This window comes from Plectropomus leopardus, chromosome 20, assembly GCF_008729295.1.
Source record: "Plectropomus leopardus isolate mb chromosome 20, YSFRI_Pleo_2.0, whole genome shotgun sequence".
In the NCBI taxonomy this organism is placed as follows: domain Eukaryota; kingdom Metazoa; phylum Chordata; class Actinopteri; order Perciformes; family Serranidae; genus Plectropomus; species Plectropomus leopardus.
In genome coordinates, this window is record NC_056482.1 from 1,044,547 (window position 1) to 1,059,523 (window position 14,977).

Genomic DNA, 14,977 nt, shown 5'->3' on the forward strand with positions numbered 1-14,977 from the left:
ATGTTGCCATGCAAATTATTTTAGAAACTTTGGAACTTTGAACACATGAGGAACACCCACTACATCTCAAAGATTTTACTGTTATTTAAATGGTTAGATCCATTTATCAGGTGATTCATTCATTTATGAAATCATTAATGTAACCTGTGGCTATTCACTAAAAAGATCATCCAACTTTCTGCCATGCATTCTCCCTTGATCTTTTGATGTGTTTCCTTTGTGCCAAATTGTCTACAGTTGTCATGTGTGTGCTTAAATGTGGTTAACTATTATTAATTACTGTTGTCAGTGACTCACTGCATCACCTTAATAATTGTTTAAGTGACAAAATACCAAAAACATGACACACAATAGTGTAAGTTGGGATTTTAAGGCACTTGGTAGTCTAAAAACATGTTGGTTTTACTTCAGAAAAAGTGTCCAATTTTTGCTTTTTTTTTGGGTCCCATTTTACCGTAATTCAGTAAATACTCAATCAAAACCCTTTCATAAAAGAAGTAAAGTGTTTTCTGTATATAGTTAAATTTTAAGTCAAAAATTTAATAAAATGCTGCACCCTACAACCAATTTGTTATACCCTTACTTTTTAAGCAGCAATTCTCTTTATACCAAAAAGACAATGGTTGTCCTTGGAAGTTAAGGGATGGATAAGTTTTTCACTCTTTGTTTTGCCAGTTCTAGTGATCTCAGACCAATTTAAAATATTGTTTCATATAGTAGTTGTAGTAACCTATGCAGTTACATATTTGGTGCCTGGTTGCTAATATTTAAAGAACAAATTTGTCCCAGTTTTATTTAATGTCCAAAATGACCTGACTTAAACCCTACTTATTGAGATATATGCCAAATTTCATTTTTATATTTGTAAATCATGTCATGTTGGTTACAGAACAGACACACACACACACACACACACACACACACATACAAAAAAATTACAACATAAAACAAAAACAAAACAAAACAAAACAAAACAAAACAAACAACATTTTTTTGATGTTCATAGTAGGGGTCAACAGATTAACAACCTGGCTGATCATTGTGGCTGATATTTGACATTTTGTTGTTTATGTGTATTGGTGTATTGATTTTGCATTGGTGTTTTATTTTTTTGATAAATGTAATGCAACGACATTCCATATGGGTGATCCTCCTCCTTCCACACCTCTCTCTGGTGAGACTTTGTGGACGGTCCCTAACTGGCCTCAGGAGCTCCGAGACGTTCACGGAGCCGCTCTGACTGACTGTTGAACTCTAGCAGAGACACAGAGGGAAAAGTTGCTAAAGATGCACTGAAACCTAGAAAACTGAGCAGTAACCAGACTCCAGTCCTCTGCGGCGGAACACAGGCTTTACTGTTACACCAAGTATGAGGAACACGAGACCGACGCAACGGTAAGATTTTGGAACAGGCTGTTGTAGTGATCCGCCGAGTGGTTTCGGTGTTTGCGTGGCAGCTGCTATCTGCACTGGGAGAGTCTGTTATTGTTAGAACAAACATTTGATTTTTTCAGGGAGCGTGTGTAAAACTATCAGAAAACACCAACTGCATGAGTCCAAACTGTCCCAGTGTGTAGGTGTTGTGTTATATTCACAGTTTGGCTGTCCACATGATTATCACAGCTGTCACTGCTGCGAAGACCCCTAACACGCAGCTGCAAATGAAACCAAGTTCATCTTGTTGTAGATAACTTCAACAAGCGTGTTTTTTCATTTCCAGGTCCAGACTGTTCTTCAGAGATGACTGAAGCAAAGAAGGACTTTCAGCCCCCATTTTAAAGCCAAATACAGTTTATTTATTTGATTTTGTTCTAATTCATTGGTGTCCATCACACCGTGAGCACACCCCAGCAGCTGGGAACCATGTCTTTTCTGATCAAAAAGAAGAAGTTTAAGTTTCAAGTGCACTTTACATTGGAGGAGCTGACAGCAGTGCCTTTTGTCAACGGAGTGCTTTTCTGCAAGATCCGGCTGATTGATGGAGGGGACTTTGCCATTCTCTCATCCAGGTATTTACAAGAGCCTGTCACTTCCTTGTTGTAACCCACTGAAACCTCTGCTGCATGCAATCAACACATGAAGCTACACATTACACTTACAGCAGCTTTTATGAATCCATAGGCATCTATATGGAGTTGCACCCCTCCCCTCCCCCTTTATAGCTATAACCGTTTCCACTCTTGTGGGAAGGCTTTCTACAAGATTTTAGTGTGTCTGTGGGAGACTGCATGGCTAGTTGCTCGATTTTATACACCTGTGGCAATGGGATTGAATGAAACACCTGAATTCAACAATTAAGTAGTGTGACCCAGTACTTTTGTCCATATAGTGTATGTGAAGAATTAAGCCAGTGAGCAATGAAAGAAGAAATGACCCCCAAATTTGCAAGAAACATAAAAAGTACAAGAAAATTTGCTGAAAATTTGTATAACAAAGCAAACAAACAAAAGAACAGAAAAAAAAGAAAGTAAAAAAGCAAACAATATTTAGAAATGGTACTGAAAAAATTATAGTAATTTTGTAACATAAGTTTAATGATAATTACAAAGACAGCTTTACCCTAACCCCCCCCTCCCAGCCATTCCTGCCCCATTTTTTGAATAAATAATTTTCCAGATCTACTAATTTTGTGCAATTTTTGGGACATAATTTTACCATGTTACAGTTAGTGTAACCCAATTTAAATACGTTATTGTGATTATTATACATACAGTTTTCCCCCAGCTTTTTAATTTTTCACTAGACATTTTCCTTAGGTTTTTGTCTTTTTTTCCTTAGCCATTTCCCCCAAGCTTATTTTAAACTGAATTTTTCCAAATCTACTTATTTCTTGCAATCTGTGGAACATAATTTTAACATGTTACAATTAGTATAACAATTTTAAATATGTAATTGTGATTAATCTAAATACATTTTTGTCATAGCTTTCTTCCCTAGGTACTTTTCCTCACCTTTTTTTTAAAAAAAAAAAAAATCTAAATCTTCTGATTTCTTGCAATTTGTAGAACATGTCTTACCAAATTGCTTATTGCCTTTTTCCCATGTTTTTGAAAGAAATCGCTGAGGATTCAAAAGTGCTCAGGATTCAAAAGTCTAAAATACTTGAGAAAGGCATCATGAAGTAGCACAAGAAAAGTGATGTCGCTCAGGGTTTTACACTCACTTGCCTTTCTCCATGTATGTCATGTCATATGTTATGTTGTATGTGATTTATATCCATTTTCATAGTTGCCATTGCTGTTGTACAGAAACAGCAGGGTTAGATTGTGTAAATAGACTCTGCTACAAAGGAGTGGATGACTCTGTTGTTAGTTTCCCAGCTCAGATAAAGGATGGTTCCAGCTGTAAAACTGGTATGAAACTGCATGTCTTGCAGTTCAGCCTGTAGTGCACCACAGCATTTGTGATTTCACCCTCATGTCTCCTGGGAAAGTTGCCTTTGTGCTGTTTTCAGCTCCACCCTGAGGTGCACTCACACTGGGAGCTGCCCATCTTGAACACAGGCCTCTGCTGCTTGCCTCTCTGTGGGAATATGTTGAGTTTAGCTGGTTTGCTCAAGGGCTCCTGGGTAAAGTTGCTGCTGGAACAAAAATCATCTACCCTCCTGCTAGGCTTCATACAGGCCAACCTCTGTTCATGTCTAGACTGTTTCACCAAAACCATAAAAACATGAGGGCTATTTTTTTTAGCAGAAAGTAATTCCATTAAAAGGTATTTACTCTGAGCTTGGTGGATTATTTCAAGTTCGAAGGACAATGTGTCTTAATGTCAATGGGGCCAGAAATCTCAGCGACACATATCTCAAAACCCAAACAATGAAACTTAACTTATATCACTAAGGGATGTTTTTTTATTTATGACAGGCAGGTGGCTGGTGCAAAACGGAGGAGGCATGTCAAATAATTTTATAAAGCACTTGGGAGGGGCTTACATTTTTATTTTGGCTTAGGGGAGGAACATAAACCTTTAAATGGTTGTATTTCAATGTATTTTAAATAATCCCTGAGCTATGTTTAGGCATTACCACAGTATTACGATATAACCCGGGTATTTTTGGTATGTTTTTCAATAAAGTCATAAATACAGGTGCTCCTCTTTTTATTACAGTCATTGTTTGTAGTGCACAGCACGCACCTTCAGAATTCAGTCTCCAGTCTCTGCTGGTGGAACAGGCAGCTGAGCTGAAAGACACAGTGACACCTAGTGGTGGAGGGAGACTGTGGGGAATAACAACATGTTGTTTTTTTTTAATCTAAACTGGTGAATTAAGGATTTATTTGATCCAAACTGGAGCTGGTGATTGTTGGAACAGTGGACTTAACTAGATTATAAATAAAAGAAGGGCTGGGCGATATGGAAAAAAGTCTTATCACAGTATTTTTTTTATATCAGTCAATATCGATATATGTCACGATACATCAAATCACTATTTCTGTTAAGCTTAAAGGTTCCCTTTTACTCCTAAGTGAGACATGAAGATATCATAAGGTTAATTTTGGTTTAAAGTTTTTGTTCTGTTGAACATTGAACATGACAAATATACTGTAGAACAGGCATCACCGACTGGCGGCCCAGTTACTAAAATTACCTCTCAGCAAAGGTCTGAACCTCATAACCAAAATCAGTATCACCATTACTTTAACATTTTACTTTGATTATGATGAATGAACGATTATTTAGCTTTTTCTCTTCTTTTTGTGGTTTGTTTTTTGCCCTCATAGTTCACTGACATTTTCATTTGACCATGGTATGTTGGAGTGTAATAAACATATGATTTATTATTATTTATTAAACTTTCCAGCATTATATACAAATTAAAAGCTCCATCTTAAACAAACTTCAGGTAAATTTAAGCACATTGTGTTGATAATAGGCCAACCTCTCCTGACTGCAGGACTCTGACTTCAACTTCTGTGAAACTTCTGTGCTATTTATCATTTTACTCAGGAATTAAAAACTTTTGAGTAGGCCTACTTCTCCTATAGCTGCCAACAGCCTGCCAACATTCCCAGTCAGAGAAAGGGTGAAAATAAGGTAATGTGCCTGTGGAACCAGGCCCCCAAAACATTACATCTGCCCCTGGTAATACTAATGAGAGCTCAGCACGAGCGGCTGGATGAGACAGCGATGCGTCCTGCTGTTTCTTAATTAATTCCATCCAAAGTCTGATTAAACCTGAAACTGACACAAAGTAGTCTGTAGATGTCTAAAGAAGTCACTTTCCACCAAATGTGACGGTTTCAGACACTTTGGTGTTCTGAGAAGAAGCTCCGCTCTGTTTGTCTGTCTCACTGCGCTGCTGTTGGACCATCATCTGTTTGATCCACGATGATGAAACGCTGCGGAAGCACACACGACTTGGTAATAAAACACTCAGCTGTTCTAGAGTCACAGTCATTCACTGGATTTAGTTCGCCATGGTGCTATTCTTATTATCAATGGCTGTTCTTGTTGTCTGTCAAAACATGGCTTGAATGCGTGATCGATAGTCTATCGACTACGTCTCATATTTCAAAAGAGAAAAAGTTATTTCGCAATAGATATCGTTACTGTTTTATCAGTCCTGAATAAGAGTAAGATGGTTTGGGTGAGTTTTATTTTGTTTCTGTCAAGTTTGAATGAAAGTGTAAGTGTCAGCACACTCATACCGTCATGTATCCTACTGTATACCCTGCTAAAATTTCAGAAAGGTATAAAGGATTTAGATATCGCCCAAGCTTACTCTGCCAGTGAGATTGAACAGCATGCTTTCATTAAAAAACTGGCAAAATTACACCATATAGGAACTGTTTTCAATGATCCTTGAACAGACCGTACGTGCTGAATGCTTCTGACTGGAAACATAAGCACATGTATGCTTAAAATAGTGATATTTCATGAAATTATTTTATGTCTCATTTTAAATTTTTGCCAAAAAATAAACCACATCTTAGGAAGAAAAATCAAACAAACAAAAACAAAAAAACATTCAATTCAATTGAATTTGCATTTTGCTCAAGAAATCAGCTGTTTGTTATGGTGTTTTGGTGTCCTTAGTTGATGTGAGGGTCTGAGGACAGAGCGACGTCGTATGCTGAAAAGCCCTCTGAGACAAACTGTGATTTGTGATAATGGCCTTTATAAATAAAATGGACTTGACTTGACTAAACCCCTGATTCTCCTGACTGGCAGGACTTGAGTCAGACTCAGTGTGATTCTGTTGGTGGCTCAGCAGCAGTGAGTGGTGAGGAGGTGCTGTAAGGAGGTGTTGTGGGGAAGTGCTGCGACAGGTCTGCAGCTTCAAGAATAACAGACAAGCCTTGAAGGACCACACCAAAGATTTTGCATGTTCTGACTCATTTCAAGCATTCCATAATGTTTTGAATTTTTGAATGTTTTTTCTCTCCCTCCCTTTTCTGAGCAGTTAAGAAATCAGCTTGCAGGGACTTACATGAGACAGACAAATATGCAAAGTGCCTTTCAATTACAGCTTTACTTTAATGATAAATAAGAACATCTCAATATTTAAGGACATTTTCTTTCTTTCTGTAAAGTTAGGCACACACTGTTCGAAATGAGCCTATTTCTGACTCAAGTTTTACAACTCATTTTAGAAGATTGAATTTCAGCTTTTTTGTTGGGTATCATTTGCCTGGTTCTGTCCAAAGATAAAAAATACACTTAACAACATCTCTACAGCTTGCATATTAACCCCTTGAGACCTGAGTAAATTGTCTTGATTTCTTTCAAAAACATGGAAGAAGTAAAAAATTACAAGACAAATGCCTGAAATTAAGCCAAAAAACCCCAAAACAAAACAAAACAAAACAGAAAAAGGGTAAAAAAACATAAATATATAAAAACAGGTAAAATAGTTAATTATAATTTGATATTAATAACAATTATAATTGTAAATATAGTTTTTGATATTTTCTGAACATTTTCCCCTACTTTTTAATTATAAACTTTCAGTAGTTGCTGTCTTTTTCTCTTTTTAAAAATATATTTTTTCAGTCATGTTCTTTTTCCTCATTTCTTGCATTGTGGGCCATCATCAAAGTTTTAAATGCATGTGAAAAAGTGTCTGAAACGCTGCACAAAATGAAAGTGATGTTGTTCCAGGTTTCAAAGGATTGCATTTTATACGGTGCCATGGGGCTTTTCATTTCCTGTGCACCGTCTTTATGGAATGCTATCTCTCTCTCCCACTGAGAACGATAGTTTTGTTTCCAAATGACCCATTTTCTATGGTATACTGGAACTCCTAAAAGTTTATCTTGGTGCTTTTGAACGCTGCACAAAATTTTTATTTCAAAGTGATGTTTCTTCTCTCATTTTTTTAGGGCCACATTTTCAAAGGGTTTATTTTCTTAGTCATCATTTTTATTGTGTGTTTCTGTAACATGAGTTGAAAGCGCTATACAAATAAAGTATTTTTAGCATATTATTATTATTATTATTTCAACACACACCCACACACCCACACACACACACAATCATGTATATATATATATATATATAATTTAGCATAAAACAGAAATTTAGAAATGACATGTTCTTCACAAACTACAGTTTATGAATGTGCCCAGTACATGTGTGTGTGTCTTTTACTCATCAGAAATGAATCGACTTCTTATTTGGAGATTAGTGAATTCAAAAGAATAAATCGGCATGACTTCTTTTGCTGTGCTCATAGGCTTCTCAAAGTGAGACACATCTAAACAGATACAAGACACAGAGTTGAGACAACATTTAATCCCTGACACAAAGTTCTGAAACAGGCTCAGACAGATAAAGATCAGTGCAGACAGAGAGGGAAAAAACATTTTGAGATTTCAATATTTTGAATTTTCTTTTCCCCGCAGTAGAGTGGGTTTCTGGATAATGCTAATGAGCACAGGTCCTGGTCTATAGGTCTTTGTTTAAACTCAGCTAATCCTGTCCATCCTACTGTCAGGACAGGACTGCAGGATCTGCTGCTGAAATAGACCCAGTAATGCTTCTTAAAAATACAAATTGTCTCTTTTACGATTCTGTTTGTATGGATATCATACATATCAGATATAAAGAAATACAAAGTGTTCATTGATAATTAATAATTACATGCACTGGTAAGCTTTTTCTAATGTTAAACAGAGCAAGGCTGTTTGTTTCCACTTCAGTCTTGGTAAGCTGCCACACGTCTGCACAGAAATGAAAGTCATATCGGTCTCCCCCTCGAATAGAAAGTGAAACAGTGTATTTACCAAAATAATCTCTGGATTTAAAGAGATCTGAAGTACTGCCTAAAAAAATCAGGCTCCAGTCCAGTGCAAGCTGATTTTCATATCAGTGAAGTGAAATGAATGGAAACCAGCTGGGAAATATAGTTAAGCCTTTAAAGAGAACTTAACAACACTTGGCCCAAAAATTTGCAAAAAAATGAGCAAAAAGAGTTACAAGAATATTACCTTAAAATTTGGATTATTTTCTAATAATCTTCCCCTCTTTCTTAAAACAATTTAAAATTATTTTCTTTTGTTACCTTTTACTAATCACTTGCAATTTGTTGCAGGAAGAAATTGAACCAATTTGTGCAGTTTTCAAAGAGTGAAATACTTGTGAATATGTTTGAGCGCAGCAAAAGAAAACTGATGTCAGTCCATGTTTCAAAGGGTTAAGAGTTGGAAATTGGCCAAAACTCTCAAAAACACTGCTATAGTCCTTTTTACATAATAATCCATATTTAAAACAACACTTTGCAAAGCGAGGACAAAAATAAGCAGCTGGAAATATATATCGATGAACCAAAAAATGTAAAAAAAAATGCAGCCAGCTGAAACATACAGAATAAATATCAGATATCGAATTCATAATATAGAATAATAATGGAAAGGACTAGAATGACTATAAAGCTATCCCGGACTGTCCTCAGGCAGGCTGCAGAGTGGAAGCTCTTTTACCTTTAGCCTTTAACCTGGACACAGGAGTGGTCAGCAGGTTTCTGTAGGGGTCAAAGGTCAGACAGATAACAGGGTCTGCAGGTAAAGTGCTAAAATGAACAAGCAACCAGCTAATTATCCTGCTTGCAAATAACTCCATTACACAGTAAATAGATAGTTTTAGGCTGACCGTTGGCTAAATTCTCTATGAGCTTTGACGTAGTGTGTCCAGTTTATGTCTCATATTAGATGCAGTGAGTTGTGTGTGATTGCAGATTGAGACTGAAGTTGATAAGATCCAGGAAGCACACAGGGATGAGGAGCCCTCTGGGTGAATACAAACACTGCTAATGCTCCGTCATACTGACAAATATCAGTCTGTTATTCAACATTCCAACCAAGCACATAGTCATAATGGAATGCGGCCAAGATTGGACCGTTTTATTAGACATCTGTAGGTCTTTAGGGCCTGTTTGTATTAAACATGCTATAAAAACCATCGCTCCCCAAATAAAGGCCTGTTGGAGGTGCTGGAGGTGCTGGAGCTGAGATGTAGGGAGGAAAGCATTGGCCTGTGCAAGCTTTCTCGCGTCAGTGCATGGTTTATGATGTACATCCAAAAATAATAATAATAATTTTTTGAATAATCATTAAATGTGTAGGCCTTGCCATGGAGTGGAAGATTGATTTCTTTCTTCTTCAAGGTAAGTCAGTTTAATGCACATTCATTAATGCTCTTCACCTCTAGTGGCTGATTTCTCTGCTTGGCAAATGTTTCAGCCCAACTGGTGGTGAGGGCTTTTATTTTTGCATTTTAAAAGCACAGATTGGGAAGTGAAGTCTGTTAAAGTCTAAATAAAGATTATGAATTGTCAAGTTAAGGCTTGTTTTAAGTGCTTTGTTTCTCACAGCATCTAAACACTCTATTTTTACAATCAAATTTACAGCTCGGCAATGTACTAACCTAAAGATACAACACATAATAAAAATGCAGAGATCTGCGCACATAACATCCCCCTATTTCTTAAACCAGCTCTGTGGAGAATCAAAAAGATTATCCTTTTGTTCTGGGGCTGATTTCCTGAAAGTCATGATACCCTCCATCTGCCGCCAGCAGCACAGTCAGCTCTGCAGCAACACTTGAAAAAAATCCTCTCCCCTACTTAGTTCAATAGACAAATAACAACTGAGAGAGGGTCAATAATAAAGACCTCCAGCCCCACAACACAACACGACACGACACGACACAACACGAGACAACACAACACGAGACAACACAGCATGATTTTCCTGTAGTTATATTCAAATTTCTGCAGTTTTAAGTAAAAAATGGTCAAACAATGTGCATGGGGTTGATGCAACAATGATATGAATTATCCTGAGAGACTGGAGAATGGAGTGTATTTTGTCCCTAAACCTCACATAAACAGAGCAAAGTGCCTCCTTTGGATAAAGCTTTGTCATTTGTTCTAAGGTTAGGCAACATAGTGTTAGCAAAATTTACTGCAAAGTGACAAGTAGCCTCCTACTTAATGTCTGTAACATTGTGTTTAGAAAATAGGCAAAACAATCTCAAAGAAACACAGATTGATCCAAAGAAATACAAAAGAAATCCAAAGAAACAGAGTATAACTACAGAAAGACAGGCAAAGGCAAAACAACCACAGAGGAAAACAAAAGAACAACAAAGAGACACAAAACAACCACAAGGAGACATGACATGATGCAAAATGACACACAACACAAAATTACCTCAAAGTGACAAAAAAAAAAGACATAAAATACAAAAAGACACAAAACAACCACAAGGAGAGTCAGAATGACTACATGGGACACAAAATGACAAAAAGGAACTCAGAATGACCTCAAAGAGACACAAAACCACAAAAAGATGGACTATAAGGACTACAAAGAGATGCCAAACCATCACAAATTCTGCCTGTCTTGCTCCTATGTAAGATAGGTGTTGGGGCCCTTTGCATACCTGTATCTGGAGCCGATTGTCTAATGCTACCACAGACTATCTTGATAATTTTGGACATAATATAGCACACTGACCAAACAGTCAGCCATTTATTTGCTTTCCACCTAGCTTAGTTTACACCGACATTAGCTGATGTTCTTTCTGCAGCATGGGATAGTGGGATTAGTGGGGCTGCAACAATGAATCGATAAAATTTATAATAATTGATTAATAAATGTGTTGGCAACAAATAATAATAATAAAATTATTGATTCGTTTTGTCACGCGATTATTACGTCACTCGCTGTGTAGCGGGACTGTTAAAGTCCCATGCAGACAGGAACAGAGGTGGAGAAGCCGGTGTTTAGAAGGGGTATGGGAGGCAGAGAAAACGTATCGTTTGAAAACTTCAAAAGTTTGAGAAAAAACGCCTTATGTTCAGTTTTAAAGTAAGGAAGCGTGTGTTTTAAAAGTTGTCAACATTTAGTTTTTGAATTGTTTCATATTTGATTTTGCAGTGGTTTATTATTTATAATTTAATATTATTTTTGACAGCTCAAAGATGTTCAAGCAACTGCCTGTTTTTGCACTGTTGTCAATGATAATCTGTTTTTGAACAAAGTGATGGCAGAAAATGCTTATTTTATTATTTGCATTTTTAAAAAATCTGATTCATCGATTAATCGAAAAAATAATCGACTGATTAATCGATTATCAAAATAATTGTTAGTTGCAGCCCTAGGGATTACCCATTTGACATTGCTGGACTGAACTGTGTCCCGTAGTGTGTCAGCTTTGCATAGTGGTTTGGCTTTGGCTCAGAGGCCGTTTGTAGTCACAGTTAGTGCTGCTGTAGAAAAGGGAAGTGTAACCAGTCAGAATGGCTGGTCTCTAACCAGTGAGTCTGCTCCCAGTCTCCTGTCTGCTTTCACTACTCAGGGTCAGGTGTTTTTACTCTTTTGGAAAGATAAGACTCCTAAAGATAATGAATAATGTTACAATCAGAAATGTCTTATTATAATTAAACCACAGCATGTTACCAAAGAAATGTTTCCAGCAAACTGTGTGTGATAAACATCAACTTGTTTAGTAAAGGAGAGAGTAAAGATCATTACTGCTGTTCTTGTTGTGAATTTAACATTAGCTTGATATGCCAGAGGTGTGTATGATTTGGTCACTGTACTGATTTGATCTATAGCTGTGAGTATATAGCTTTTATAGCTTTTAAGATTCTATTGTATCATGTGTTTTTGTGGTTCCATGGTGTAATGGTTAGCACTCTGGACTTTGAATCCAGTGATCCGAGTTCAAATCTCGGTGGAACCTGAAATCAATTTGGACTTGTTTAAAGCTGAATCCAAGGATTTCCAGCATGTAATATACCAAACCAAGTCACTGCTGGTGTGATCTGGTCTACTTTGTTGTTTGTCCTTCCCTGTTCTTTCACTGGATAGCATCCATGGTGATATGTAAAAAACTGTCTACCAGTCCTCTATAGAGGTTCCATGGTGTAATGGTTAGCACTCTAGACTCTGAACCCAGTGATCTGAATTTGAAGTCTCACTGGAACCTTCTTAGAGAAGGCCATATTACGTACCTGTGTTTGTACTGTTGGTGGATGCTGTGCTTACTTGAAGAGTTTGATATGCCAGAGATATTTATGATATGGTTACATTGTATTGATATTTAGCTGAGTCATACATCGTCAACCTGTGATTAGTTGGCATGTTTTTATACAGCAGCAGTGTTGTTTTATAATCAAAAATAGATAATTATATATTGAATGAAAATAGTCATGCATATTTTTTTAACTGTTGCATAGCAAAAATATGGCTATTGCTATTTAGTATAGTACATCTAAAAGCTATGGCGGGCTGTAAATGAGAATATTCTTCAGCTTTTCTTGTTGTTCCATGGTGTAATGGTTAGTACTCTAGACTTTGAGTTCAAATCTTAGTGGAACCTTGTTTGGACAAGCTGTATTAAGTAGCTGTGTTTTTATGCTATGTAGCTTGATATGCCAGAGGTGTGTATCATGTGGTCACACTTGATATTTAGTTGAGTCCATCTGAAAGCCATCTTTAAGTAAGAAATACAGTTTTCAGTAAGTTGACATTAAGATATTTTCTATTGTGTCAGACAGTTGTCTGGTTCCATGGTGTAATGGTTAGCACTCTGGACTTTGAATCCAGTGATCCGAGTTCAAATCTCGGTGGAACCTGACTTTAAATCAATCCTGAAGAAGCTGAATGAAAGTGTTTCTGGCATATGATGTGTCATCAGTGGAACCAGTGGTTTCTATGTTTGTACTGTTGGTAGCAGTTGTACTAGCTTACATAGCTTAATGTGCCAGAGGGCTGTATCATGTTATCACACTGAATTGACATTTAGTTCAGTCCATCTGAAAGCCATCTTACAGTATAACTCCAAAGTATTGTTTTGAGTATGTTGAAATAATGATTTTCTAAGTGGTTGGATACTTTTGAGGTTCCATGGTGTAATGGTTAGCACTCTGGACTTTGAATCCAGTGATCTGAGTTCAAATCTCAGTGGAGCCTTTCTGGATGGCTGAGTAGTAAAAGGCACTGTATGGTTTGTAATCCTCACTGATTTGCACTTATTTGTATATGATGTGTTGAAAGAAAACACTGACTGTGGTAATTCTTTCAATGTCAGAGGACACACATTAAAAAAAAGTCCTTACATTAAAAAAACATTTTATTGTATCAAATACTTTTGTGTGTCCATGTTGTAATGGTTAGCACTCTGGACTTTGAATCCAGTGATCCGATGTTAAGTCTCAGTGGAACCTGACTACAAGTGGGACAGTCAAAGCAGAATTAAAGTATTTCTGGCACATGATGTGAACAAGTGACTGCTGGTGTGATCTAGTCTTCTTTTTTGTTAACAGTTTCATGTCCATTCTGGATAACAGCCATAGTGATATCATGTAAGAAACTGTCTACCAGTCCTGTGTTGAGGTTCCATAGTGTAATGGTTAGCACTCTGGACTCTAAATCCAGCGATTTGATTTCTGAAGTCTCAGTTTAACCTTATTAGAGAAGAATATGTTAGGTCACCAGTGTTTGTACTGCTGATGAATGCTTTGCCCACTTAGGTAGTTTGATATGCTGGAGATGTGTATCATGTGGTCACACTGAATTGATATTGAGTCCTTCTGAAAACCATTATGTTGTTGTAGTGTAACTTTTTTATTATGTTGAAATAAAGAGATTTACTATTGAGAATAATTTGTGGTTCCATGGTGTAATGGTTAGCACTCTGGACTTTGAATCCAGTGCTCCGAGTTCAAGTCTCGGTGGAACCTTTTTTGGCCAGAGCTTTAAGTTCTTCACCTCTGTGCTAGAATTCTGCATTAGGGCTGTTTTATATTCAGAAACAGATATCAAATAATTATAGGTTTTGTGTTCTAGAGCACTGCATTCAGGTTTAAGAGAAGTAGTGGTTTTGTGGCTCTATGGTGTAATGTTTAACTCCAGACGCACATTTCCATTTCAGATTTACATCTGATTTTAAATCTTAAGCAGTATTTTCGAGATGTTGATAAAACACAATTGCAAGATGACTGAATAATATTCTGTATTCCAAGAAGCATGGTGATGGATGCTGAAAACATTAGCAGCTTTATTTCTATTGCAACCACTTCAGTGGCGTCATTATTTCCAATCCAAGGCCACGTAGGCGTGTTATGGAGCCATAATGGAAAGGCAAGCCCCTTAAACGTAGGAGCAGCAATGAGGGATTTGTAGGGGTTATAGTCCACGATTTCACAGAGGAATTGTGGATTCAGAAGTTCTGGATTATCCGCTCAACTTTTGAAGAGTTATGTGATGCAATAACACCTCTTGTAGCTGCTGCATCATAAGGGAGCCAGTTCCTACTGACAAGCACATAGCCATAGTACCATGTGAGCTAGAAAAGCCAAAAAAGTGTTTCCATTGCAGTTTTGTGAAATTTTTGAATAGTCTGAAATACCACCTCAAGCAAGCACAAAAACTTTTTTGTCATTCATCAGTTTTTTTTGTTTTTTTTAATGTATGTGTTTCCTTTTTATATTCGCAATTTCAATTTGTGCAACTTGGGGGTTAATGAA

General features: G+C 36.9%; 1 protein-coding gene and 4 non-coding genes across 8 annotated transcripts in view; all 5 read left to right on the forward strand.

The window, feature by feature from the left end:
- The first annotated feature begins 1,221 nt into the window (after positions 1 to 1,221).
- LOC121959712 (protein FAM102A-like) overlaps positions 1,222 to 14,977 on the forward strand; it is a 36,932-nt gene continuing 23,176 nt past the window's right edge. For all 4 annotated transcript variants that reach the window (XM_042509173.1, XM_042509174.1, XM_042509175.1 and 1 more), the window contains exons 1-2: positions 1,222 to 1,395; positions 1,721 to 2,009. In XM_042509173.1, the coding sequence (XP_042365107.1) occupies positions 1,864 to 2,009 (146 nt within the window). In that variant the 5' untranslated portion in view covers positions 1,222 to 1,395; positions 1,721 to 1,863. The remainder of the gene's footprint in view (positions 1,396 to 1,720; positions 2,010 to 14,977) is intronic.
- On the forward strand, positions 12,118 to 12,189 carry trnaq-uug. The gene has a single exon. It is a non-coding gene; the product is annotated as a tRNA-Gln (tRNA).
- Positions 13,013 to 13,084, forward strand: trnaq-uug. Its single transcript has one exon. It is a non-coding gene; the product is annotated as a tRNA-Gln (tRNA).
- Positions 13,350 to 13,421, forward strand: trnaq-uug. Its single transcript has one exon. It is a non-coding gene; the product is annotated as a tRNA-Gln (tRNA).
- trnaq-uug lies at positions 14,120 to 14,191 on the forward strand. The gene has a single exon. It is a non-coding gene; the product is annotated as a tRNA-Gln (tRNA).